At 39.2% G+C, this 12,464-nt stretch overlaps 1 protein-coding gene across 1 annotated transcript in view; it reads left to right on the plus strand.

Moving 5' to 3' along the window:
- The window catches only part of TLL2 (tolloid like 2), a 610,754-nt gene that overhangs the window by 228,125 nt on the left and 370,165 nt on the right, over positions 1 to 12,464 (plus strand). Inside the window, exon 3 of the mRNA XM_053691878.1 lies at positions 9,728 to 9,883. Within this exon, the coding sequence (XP_053547853.1) occupies positions 9,728 to 9,883 (156 nt within the window). The remainder of the gene's footprint in view (positions 1 to 9,727; positions 9,884 to 12,464) is intronic.

Genomic DNA, 12,464 nt, shown 5'->3' on the forward strand with positions numbered 1-12,464 from the left:
AGACAGACTCAGTTATGACGGCTTTTAAATTTAAACTAGAACACCTCTGCTTATTGCTCAGGGAGGTTTTAGCGACTCTGGATGATTGTGACCCTATTGTAGTTCCAGAGAAATTGTGTAAAATGGACAGATTTCTAGAGGTTCCTGCCTACACTGATGTTTTTCCGGTCCCTAAGAGGATTTCGGACATTACTAAGGAGTGGGATAGACCAGGTATTCCGTTCGCTCCCCCTCCTACTTTTAAGAAAATGTTTCCCATATCAGACACCATGCGGGACTCGTGGCAGACGGTCCCTAAGGTGGAGGGAGCTATTTCTACCCTGGCTAAGCGTACAACTATACCTATTGAGGACAGTTGTGCTTTCAAAGAGCCTATGGATAAAAAATTAGAAGGTCTCCTAAAGAAAATATTTGTTCATCAGGGTTTTCTTCTCCAACCTATAGCGTGCATTGTTCCTGTAACTACTGCAGCTTCTTTTTGGTTCGAGGCTCTGGAGGAGGCTCTTCAGGTTGAGACCCCAGTAGATGATATTCTGGATAGAATTAGGGATCTCAAGCTAGCTAATTCTTTCATTACAGATGCTGCTTTTTAACTGGCTAAATTAGCGGCAAAGAATTCAGGTTTTGCTATTTTAGCGCATTGAGCGTTATGGCTTAAGTCCTGGTCTGCTGATGTGTCATCAAAAACGAAGCTTTTAGCCATCCCTTTAAAGGGTAAGACCCTATTTGGGCCTGAACTGAAAGAGATCATTTCAGACATCACTGGAGGGAAAGGCCATGCCCTTCCTCAGGATAAGACAAATAAGATGAAGACCAAACAAAATAATTTTCGTTCCTTTCGAAACTTCAAAGGTGGTTCCTCTACCTCTTCCCCTGCTGCAAAGCAAGAGGGGAATTTTGCTCAATCCAAGTCAGTCTGGAGACCTAACCAGACTTGGAACAAGGGTAAACAGGCCAAGAAGCCCACTGCTGCCACCAAGACAGCATGAAGGGGTAGCCCCCGATCCGGGACAGACTTTCTCTCTTTGCTCAGGCTTGGGCAAGAGAGGTTCAGGACTCCTGGGCTTTAGAAATAGTTACCCTGGGGTATCTTTTAGATTTCAAAGATTCTCCCCCAAGGGGGAGATTCCATCTTTCTCAATTGTCTGTAAACCAGACAAAAAGAGAGGCGTTCTTACGCTGTGTAGAAGACCTGTATACCATGGGAGTGATCTGCCCAGTTCCGAAAACAGAACAGGGGCAGGGGTTCTACTCCAATCTGTTTGTGGTTCCCAAAAAAGAGGGAACCTTCAGACCAATTTTAGATCTCAAGATCCTAAACAAATTCCTCAGAGTCCCATCCTTCAAGATGGGGACCATTCAGACTATTTTACCAATGATCCAGGAGGGTCAATATATGACCAGCGTGGAATTAAAGGATGCGTATCTACACATCCCTATCCACAAAGATCATCACCAGTTCCTCAGGTTCGCCTTTCTGGACAAGCATTACCAGTTTGTGGCTCTTCCCTTCGGGTTGGCCACAGCTCCCAGAATTTTCACAAAGGTGCCTAAGGTCCCTTCTGGCGGTTCTAAGGCCGCGGGGCATAGCTGTGGCGCCTTATCTGGACGATATCTTAATTCAGGCGTCGACTTACCAACTAGCCAAGTCTCACACGGACATCGTGTTGGCTTTTCTAAGATCTCACGGGTGGAAGGTGAACGTAAAAAAGAGTTCACTTATCCCTCTCACAAGAGTTCCATTCCTGGGAACTCTGATAGATTCGGTGGACATGAAAAATTTTCTGACGGAGGTCAGGAAATCAAAGATATTAACCATCTGCCGAGCTCTTCATTCCATTCCTCGGCCATCAGTGGCTCAGTGTATGGAGGTAATCGGACTAATGGTAGCAGCAATGGACATAGTTCCGTTTGCTCGCTTGCATCTCAGACCACTGCAACTATGCATGCTCAAACAGTGGAATGGGGATAATGCAGATTTATCTCCTCAGATAAATCTGAATTAAGAGACCAGAGACTCTCTTCTTTGGTGGTTGTCACAGGATCATCTGTCCCAGGGAATATGTTTCCGCAGGCCAGCATGGGTCATAGTGACGACGGACGCCAGCCTATTGGGCTGGGGTGCAGTCTGGAATTCCCTGAAAGCACAGGGTTTGTGGACTCAGGAGGAGGCTCTCCTCCCGATAAATATTCTAGAACTGAGAGCGATATTCAACGCGCTTCAGGCGTGGCCTCAGCTGGCTTCGGTCCGATTCATAAGATTCCAGTCGGACAATATCACAACTGTAGCATATATCAATCATCAGGCGGGAACAAAGAGTTCTCTAGCGATGATAGAGGTTACCAAAATAATTTGATGGGCAGAGACTCACTCTTGCCATATTTCAGCAATCTATATCCCAGGAGTGGAGAACTGGGAAGCGGATTTTCTAAGTCGTCAGACTTTTCATCCGAGGGAGTGGGAACTCCATCCGGAGGTGTTTGCACAATTGATTCAGCAATGGGGCACACCAGAATTGGATCTGATGGCGTCTCGTCAGAACGCCAAACTTCCTTGTTACGGATCCAGGTCAAGGGATCCTCAGGCAGTACTGATAGATGCTCTAGCCGTACCTTGGTCGTTCAACCTGGCTTATGTGTTTCCACCATTTCCTCTCCTTCCTCGTTTGATTGCCAGAATCAAACAGGAGAGAGCTTCGGTGATTTTGATAGCACCTGCGTGGCCACGCAGGACTTGGTATGCAGACCTGGTGGACATGTCATCTCTTCCACCATGGACTCTGCCACTGAGACAGGACCTTCTGATTCAAGGTCCGTTCCAGCATCCAAATCTAGTTTCTCTGCGGCTGACTGCTTGGAGATTGAACGCTTGATTTTATCCAAGCGGGGTTTCTCTGAGTCGGTCATAGATACCTTGATTCAGGCTCGAAAGCCTGTCACTAGGAAAATTTATCATAAGATATGGCGTAAATATCTTTATTGGTGCAAATCCAAAGGCTACTCATGGAGTAAGATCAGGATTCCTAGAATTTTGTCCTTTCTCCAAGAAGGATTGGAGAAGGGGCTATCAGCTAGTTCCTTAAAGGGACAGATATCTGCCTTATCAATTCTACTGCACAAGCGTCTGGCAGATGTTCCAGACGTTCAGTCGTTCTGTCAGGCTTTAGTTAGAATCAAGTCTGTGTTTAAACCTGTTGCTCCGCCATGGAGTTTGAATTTAGTTCTTAAAGTTATTCAAGGGGTTCCGTTTGAACCTATGCATTCCATAGATATTAAGCTTCTATCTTGGAAAGTTCTGTTTTTAGTTGCTATCTCTTCGGCTCGAAGAGTTTCTGAATTATCTGCATTGCAATGCGACTCGCCTTATCTTGTTTTCCATGCTGATAAGGTGGCTTTGCGTACCAAACCTGGATTCCTTCCTAGGTTGTTACTAATAGGAATATCAATAAGGAAATTGTTGTTCCTTCTCTGTGTCCTAATCCTTCCTCTAAGAAGGAGCGTCTGTTGCACAACTTGGACGTGTTTTGTGCTTTGAAGTTTTACTTGCAAGCAACCAAAGATTTCTGTCAAACGTCTTCTTTGTTTGTTGTCTATTCTGGAAAACGTAGAGGTAAAAAAGCTATGGCTACCTCTCTTTCTTTTTGGCTGAAAAGCATCATCCGTTTGGCATACAAGACTGCTGGACAGCAGCCTCCTGAAAGGATTACAGCTCACTCTACTAGAGCGGTGGCTTCCACATGGGCTTTTAAAAATGATGCTTCTGTTGAACAGATTTGTAAGGCTGCGACTTGGTCTTCGCTTCATACCTTTTCCAAATTTTACAAATTTGATACTTTTGCTTCTTCGGAGGCTATTTTTGGGAGAAAAGTTCTTCAAGCAGTGGTGCTTTCTGTTTAACCATCTGTCTTGTCCCTCCCGTTCATCCGTGTCCTGTTGGTATTGTATCCCACAAGTAAAGGATGAATCCGTGGACTCGTCGTACCTTATAGAAGAAAAGTAAATTTATGCTTACCTGATAAATTAATTTCTTCTATGGTACGACGAGTCCACGGCCCGCTCTGTCATTTTAAGACAGATTATATTTTTTTATTTTAAACTTCAGTCACCTCTGCACCTTGTAGTTTCTCCTTTTTCTTCCTGTACCTTCGGTTGAATGACTGGGGGGTGGAGCTAAGGGAGAAGCTATATAGACAGCTCTGCTGTGGTGCTCTTTGCCACTTCCGGTTAGCAGGAGGATAATATCCCACAAGTAAAGGATGAATCCGTGGACTCGTCGTACCATAGAAGAAATTAATTGATCAGGTAAGCATAAATTTACTTTTACCTTAACAGTATGGGGGAATGGGCTTACCTAACTAGCGGCTAGATTACAAGTTATGGCGTTATGGCTGCTCGCTAATTTTGTGTACTTTATTTTCATCGCTCACCTTTAATAGCGCTGCTATTACCGGTTTTGAAAAAGCAGGCTTGCGTGGGCGATATGGTGGCGTTGAGCTCCATGCTTCACCTAAATACAAGCGCTGCTTTGACGTGCTCGTGTACGATTTCCCCATAGACATTAATGGGGAGAGCCGGCAAAAACAAAAGCCTAACACCTGTGATCGCGGAAACAAAAGCTCCGTAACGCAGCCCCATTGATATCTATGGGGAAAGAAAAAGTTATGTTTAAACCTAACACCCTAACATAAAAACCACGTCTAAACATCCCTAATCTGCTGCCCCTGACATCGCCGCAACCTAAATAAAACTATTAGCCCCTAATCTGCCGCTCCCGGTATCGCCGCCACCGACATACAGTTATTGACCTCTAATCTGCTGCCCCTAACATCACCGCCACCTAAATACACTTATTAACCCCTAATCTGCTGCCCTTAACATTGCCGCCACCTACATTACAGTTATTAACCCCTAATCTGCCGCCCCCAATGTCACCGCTACTATACTAAAGTTATTAACCCCTAAACCTCTGGCCTCCAACATCACTAACACTAAATAAATATATTAACCCCTAAACCTAACCCTAACGTAACCCTAAGCATTACCATAACGTAACCCTAAGCATAACCCTAACACCCCCTAACTTTAACATAATTAAAATAGAGCTAAATTAAAGTTACAATTATTAACTAAATAATTCCTATTTAAAACTAAATACAAACTTACCTGTGAAGTAAAACCTAAGCTAGCTACAAAATAACTAATAGTTACATTGTAGCTATCTTAAGTTTTATTTTTATTTCACAGGTAAGTTTATATTTATTTTAACTAGGTAGACTAGTTAGTAAATAGTTATTAACTATTTACTAACTACCTAGCTAAAATAAATACAAATTTACCTGTAAAATAAAACCTAACATTACAATAAAATAAAATAAATTAAAATACAATTATCTAAATTACAAAAAAATAAACACTAAATTACACAAAATAAAAAACGAAATTATCAAAAATAAAAACGAATTATTTCTAATCTAATAGCCCTATCAAAATAAAAAAGCCCCCCCTAAATAAAAAAATTGTAGCCTACACTATAAACTGCCTATGGCCCTTAAAAGGGCCTTTTGCGGGGCAATGCCCCAAAGAAATCAGCTCTTTTACCTGTAAAAAAAATATATAGAAACAACCCCCCAACAGTAAAACCCACCACCCACACAACCAAACCCCCCAAATAAATACCTATCTAAATAAACCTAAGCTTAGGGCATTTGGATAGGCATTGCCCTTAAAAGGGCCTTTAGCTCTTTTACATTGCCCAAACCCTAAGCTAAAAATAAAACCCACCCAATAAACCCTTAAAAAAACCTAACACTAACCCCCGACGATCCATCCTCATCCAAGTGGGCAAAAGTCCTCATCCAAGCGGGCAGATGTCTTCATCCAAATGGCATCTTCTATCTTCATCCATCTGGCGCGGAGCAGGTCCATCTTCAAGACATCCGGCGCGGAGCATCCTCCTCTTACGATCGTCGCTGGAAAATGAAGTTCCCTTTAAGTCACGTCATCCAATATGGCGTCCCTTAAATTCCGTTTGGCTGATAGAATTCTATCCAATCAACCAATAGGATTGAGTTTTAATCCTATTGGCTGATCCAATCAGCCAATAGGATTGAGCTCGCATTCTATTGGCTGATTGGAATAGCCAATAGAATGCAAGCTCAATCCTATTGGCTGATTGGATCAGCCAATAGGATTAAAGCTTAATCCTATTGGCTGATTGGATCAATATGACGTCACTTAAAGTGAACTTCATTTTCCAGCGACGATCGGAAGAAGATGATGCTACGCGCCGGATGTCTTGAAGATGGACCCGCTTCACGCCGGATTAATGAAGATAGAAGATGCCGTCTGGATGAAGACTTCTGCCCGCTTGGATGAAGACTTCTGCCGCCTGGATGAGGATGGATGTCCGATCTTCGATAACTGTAAGTGGATCGTCGGGGTTAGTGTTAGGTTTTTTTAAGGGTTTATTGGGTGGGTTTTATTTTTAGCTTAGGGTTTGGGCAATGTAAAAGAGCTAAATGCCCTTTTCAGGGCAATGGTTAGCTTAGGTTTATTTAGACAGGGTTTTTATTTGGGGGGTTTGGTTGTGTGGGTGGTGGGTTTTACTGTTGGGGGGTTGTTTGTATTTTTTTTTTTACAGGTAAACGAGCTAATTTCTTTGGGGCATTGCCCCACAAAAGGCCCTTTTAAGGGCCATTGGCAGTTTAGTGTCGGCTAGGTTTTTTTTTTATTTTGATAGGGCTATTAGATTAGGAGTAATTCATTTTTATTTTTGATAATTTCGTTTTTTATTTTTTGTAATTTAGAAAATTGTATTTTAATAATTTAATTTATTTTATTTTATTGTAATGTTAGGTTTAAGTGTAAGGCGTTAGGTTTTATTTTACAGGTAACTTTGTATTTATTTTAACTAGGTAGTTAATAAATAGTTAACTATTTACTAACTAGTCTACCTAGTTAAAATAAATACAAAGTTACCTGTGAAATAAAAATAAAACCTAAGATAGCTACAATGTAACTATTAGTTATTTTATAGCTAGCTTTAGGTTTTATTTCACAGGTAAGTTTGTATTTAGTTTAGGGTATTATTTAGTTAATAATTTAAAGTTTTATTTAGATTTATTTTAATTATATTAAGTTAGGGGGTGTTAGGGTTATGCTTAGGGTTACGTTAGGGTAAGGTTTAGGGGTTAATATATTTATGTAGTGATGTGGGAGGCCAGAGGTTTAGGGGTTAATAGTTTAATTTAGTATATTTCGTTGTGGGGGGTTTGCGGTTTAGTGGTTAATAGGTTTATTATAGCGGTGGTGTGGGTGGACGGCAGATTAGGGGTTAATAATATTTAAGTAGTGTTTGCGATGCGGGAGGGCGGCAGTTTAGGGGTTAATCATTTTATTATAGTGGCGACGATGTCGGGGAGCGGCGGAATAGGGGTTAATACATTTTAATAGTGGCGGCGATGTCCGGAGTGGCAGATGAGGGGTTAATAATTTTATTATAGTGTTTGCGATGCGGGAGGGCCTCGGTTTAGGGTTTAATAGGTAGTTTATGGGTGTTAGTGTACTTTTTAGCACTTAAGTTATAAGTTTTATGGTACGGCTTTGTAGCGTAAAACTCATAACTACTGACTTTCAGATTACGTTATGGATCTTGTAGTTTTAGGCTGTATCGCTCACTTTTTGGCCTCACCGCAAAACTCGTAATACCGGCGCTATGGAAGTCCCATTGAAAAATGACTTTTTTTAAAGTGCGGTACTGACGTTGCGTGATGGCCAAAAAGGTGTGTGGTACACCTTTTCTGACAAGACTTGTAATAGCGGCGTTAGGGAAAAAGCATCGTTATGGACCATAACGATGATGCTTTTTGAGTCATAACGCAAAACTCGTAATCTAGCTGTTTGAAATTTACAACTTAATCAACCTAGCTAAACTAGTAGTGGAGTGGTTTGGAGACACTTCTTATTACACAGTACCAGACTTAGAAAAAGAGATCATTAAACCTTTCTTGCCTTTCACACTTGCACATGTTAAATTTATTAAACTGCCCACGGAGGTTAAAAAATGTAAAACTATTGCCGTACCAATCCGCGCTTGGCAGAAGGTTTGTACAATGTTAGATGTCAAATTTGAAATCTCTAAATATTTGATGATAGAAGGCAACTCAGAATTTGTAGAAGGCCTGAATAGTAAAATATTAAAAAATTGGAAACGAAAAGGTCTTTCATTGATATCTCAAATTATCAACCAAGAGTGGACAGAGATTAAATCCTTTGCAGATCTAAGATCTGAATTCAATCTGGATTTTTTGCGTACCTTCAAGTTAGACATTTTATTTATAGTTTACTTACAAAGTGTGGAGCCGATTGGAATTGGAGTAAGGTAGATCAATGGATAGTTTTGGTAAGAAATGGAATATTTACGATCTCCCCTTGGTATAAACTATTAGTTGCATTAAAAGGGGATATTAACTTGGTTTATCTAGCTAATAAATGGAATATAAGCTTAGAGATAAAGAAGTTAACCCGGAAAAAATTAAAAAGTCGATAACTACGGTGGAAAAGAATACATTCTCCGCTACCTGGAGAGAATCACATGTAAAACTTATCTATAAGACTTACTATACTCCAGAAAAAGTTTTTTTATGGAACAATCCCAATTTTAATAGGTGCCCGAAATGTCAACTTTTATCGCCAAATCTACTCCATCTAATATGGCGATGTCCAAAAATGATCCAATTCTGGAGGAAATTAGAGTTCTGGCTAAATTTACATTTGGAAAAATAGTTAAACTTTCCTTAGAACCGACAGTATTTTTAGTTGATAAATACAATCAATGGGTAAAATATAAACTGGTAAATACTGCAATTTTAGCAGCTAGAAATCTAATTATGAGAAACTGGAAAGGAAAATCTGAACCCAAAATCTCGGAATGGATAAACTTAAACAGTTGATTATAGAACAATTTGATACACCTAAGCATGTTGATAAGAAAGTACAGAAGTTCTTTCAGAAATGGGCCGTATTTATCAGAGCTCAGACAGAAAGGGAACAAAACCAATTAATATATCCTTTTAGAAATACAGATATTGTTCTCTTGGATCTATGGTAAAGACTCAAGTGATTATGCCACCTTTTTTTTCTTCAATAGGTGTGTGTGTGTAGTTATGCCAGGGGTTATATATAAGGAAAAAGGAAGCACTGGAAACAGAATAAATCCAGTGAAGATAACTATTTATTATTATGTATTATATACACTTATTATGTCTTTTTTGGTGTTGTATAAATTTATTTCTTGTGCTTCAATAAAACTATATATAGAAAAAAGAAGTTTGTGTGTTTTGTATTTTACTGCACAATAAAAAATAAAGGGTAAAATAAAAAATGGCTAAAATCTTACAATAATCAAGAATAAAAGTGTATCGAATAAATCAAAAGGTTAAAGACGACACAATGTTACATATTCATACCCTTGTTCTGTTACCTGTTGAAAATGTGTTCAGAATATAGGAAGGTCTGTAATATACAGTAGTAAACTTTTGACGCACACACATTTGTAGTTGGGTTATTTCATCTGCAGATTTAATTTATGAGACTGATGTGACACTGAATATATAAATATGTGACTTGTATCTTTTGCTAGAGTATATTTTTCCTGATTTGTCCCCCAACAATTAGTCATATCTATTAGCTCCAACAGCTGACTTTAATTTCTAACCTATTGTTCCAGGTGTAAATGCTACAACTACACAAAAGCCATTAACGACCCAAACGGTCCCATCATCTCTGCGTATTAATGAGCGAGTTCGCAGAGCTGCTACATCCCGAACCGAAAGGATATGGCCTGGGGGTATCATACCGTACGTCATTGGAGGCAACTTTACCGGTTGGTGTATTTCTGTATTGGTAACATTGTGTGGCGCATTGGTCTGTGCTGCGTCATGGCAGACTCTTTGCTTTCCTCATGGGTCTGTTACAGCGCAGTAAGGGTTTGTGATAAATGTATTAAACATAACTAAACTTCTGGATCTTCAGAAGTAGAACTTTATTTCAGATGCCTACATTTTATAAACCTTTATCTCTCTCTTTAGGATGACACACAGATTACACACATCTAACACAGATTACTTATATTACACACGTTACACTCAGATTAAACACATACTGCACATATTATACACACACATTATACAGATTACACACATCTAACACACGTTACACTCAGATTACACATATACTGCACATATTATACACACACATTATACAGATTACACACACGCATTATACAGATTACACACATCTAACACACGTTCCACTTAGATTATGAATATACAGCACATATTACACACGCATTATACAGATTACACACATCTAACACACGTTACACTCAGATTATACATATACTGCACATATTACACACACACATTATACAGATTACACACATCTAACACACGTTATACTTAGATTACACATATACTGCACATATTACACACACAAACTATACAGATTACACACACAAACTATACAGATTGCACACACACACACATAATACAGATTACACACACACACACACACATTATACAGATTACACACACACACTATACAGATTACACACACACACACACACACACACATTATACAGATTACATAGTAACATAGTAGATAAGGTTGAAAAAAGACTGAAGTCCATCGAGTTCAACCTATACAAATCTAAAATACTTACAAAAAGCTCCAGTTAAGCTTAAATAACCCCATTAAAATGTGACCCATTTAATACTAGCAATCATATCCATGAATTTTGTTTATATACAGAAATTTATCCAGACTATTTTTAAATGTATCTATGGTATTGGCATTCACTACCTCCTTTGGTAATGAGTTCCACAATTTTATTGCTCTTACAGTGAAAAAACGTTTCCGTTGCAGGAGATTAAATCTCCTTTCCTCCAACCTTAAATTATGACCTCTTGTCAGAACCAATTTTCTTGGAATAAAAAGAGCTTCTGCCATCTCTGTATATGGGCCTTGAATATATTTATATAAAGTAATCATGTCACCTCTCAAGCGCCTTTTTTCTAAAGAGAACAGACCCAGTTTGGCTAGCCTCTCCTCATAGGTTAATTTCTCCAATCCCCTTATTAGCTTTGTGGCCCTTCTCTGAACTTTTTCTAGTTCTGCAATATCTTTTTTAGCAATCGGTCCCCAGAACTGCACTCCAAACTCAAGGTGAGGTCTTACCAGGGCTTTATATAATGACAGAATTATGCTTTCCTCCCTTGAATCAATGCCTCTTTTAATACATGCTAGTATCTTATTAGCCTTTGAAGCCGCTGCCCTGCATTGTGCACTCATCTTTAGCTTGTTATCTATTACTACTCCCAAATCCCTTTCCTCCTGTGTTTGGCTAAGTCTTGTCCCATTTAAAAAATACATAGCCTGCTTTTTATTTCTTCCAAAATGTAGAACCTTACATTTTTCCGTATTAAATCTCATTTTCCATTCACTTGCCCATAGTTCTAATTTTTGCAAATCCCTTTGCAAAGAGAGTTCATCCTGCTCTGACCTAATGACCTTACTTAACTTAGTATCATCTGCAAAAATAGAGATGTCGCTATTTAATCCTTGCTCCAAGTCATTTATAAAAATATTAAAAAGAACAGGGCCCAGTACTGATCCCTGGGGGACGCCACTGATTACCTTTGTCCAATCTGAGTATGATCCATTTACTGCTACTCGTTGCTCCCTATCTTTTATCCAGTTATTTATCCATGAGCTAACATTTTCAGCTATTCCCAGTCCCTTAATTTTGTGCATTAATCTCTCATGTGGCACTGTATCAAATGCCTTTGCAAAATCTAAGTATATCACATCAACTGATTCCCCTTTATCTATATTTTTACTTACTTCCTCGTAGAATCTAATTAGATTAGTTTGACATGATCTATTTCTCCTAAAGCCATGCTGATTAGAACTCATAATCTTTTTTACACGAATATGCTCATCAATATAATCCCTTATAATCCCTTCAAATATCTTCCCCACTATTGATGTCAGACTAACTGGTCTATAGCTTCCTGGATCATCCCTGCTTCCCTTTTTGAAGAGTGGCACCACATCAACTTTACGCCAATCCTGGGGTACCATGCCTGAGGATAATGAGTCTTGAAAAATTAAGAGTAAAGGTTTGTCTATAACAGTGCTAAATTCACTTAACACCCTTGGGTGTATTCCATCTGGGCCTGGAGTTTTATTTACCTTAATATTTTTTAGTTTTTTCCTGATATCCTCTAAACAAAACCCAGTTAGTGGTATGGACTGGCATGTTCTATTCTGTTCCAAAGTATCATTCAATGGTTCCTCTCTTGTGTATACTGAAGAAAAAAAACTGTGTGGAGGGTAGCATGATAAATAATGACAGCCTTCTCCCTGTCATTATTTATCATGCTACCCTCCACACATTTTAATGT

The sequence above is a fragment of the Bombina bombina genome, chromosome 9, assembly GCF_027579735.1.
Source record: "Bombina bombina isolate aBomBom1 chromosome 9, aBomBom1.pri, whole genome shotgun sequence".
Taxonomy (NCBI): domain Eukaryota; kingdom Metazoa; phylum Chordata; class Amphibia; order Anura; family Bombinatoridae; genus Bombina; species Bombina bombina.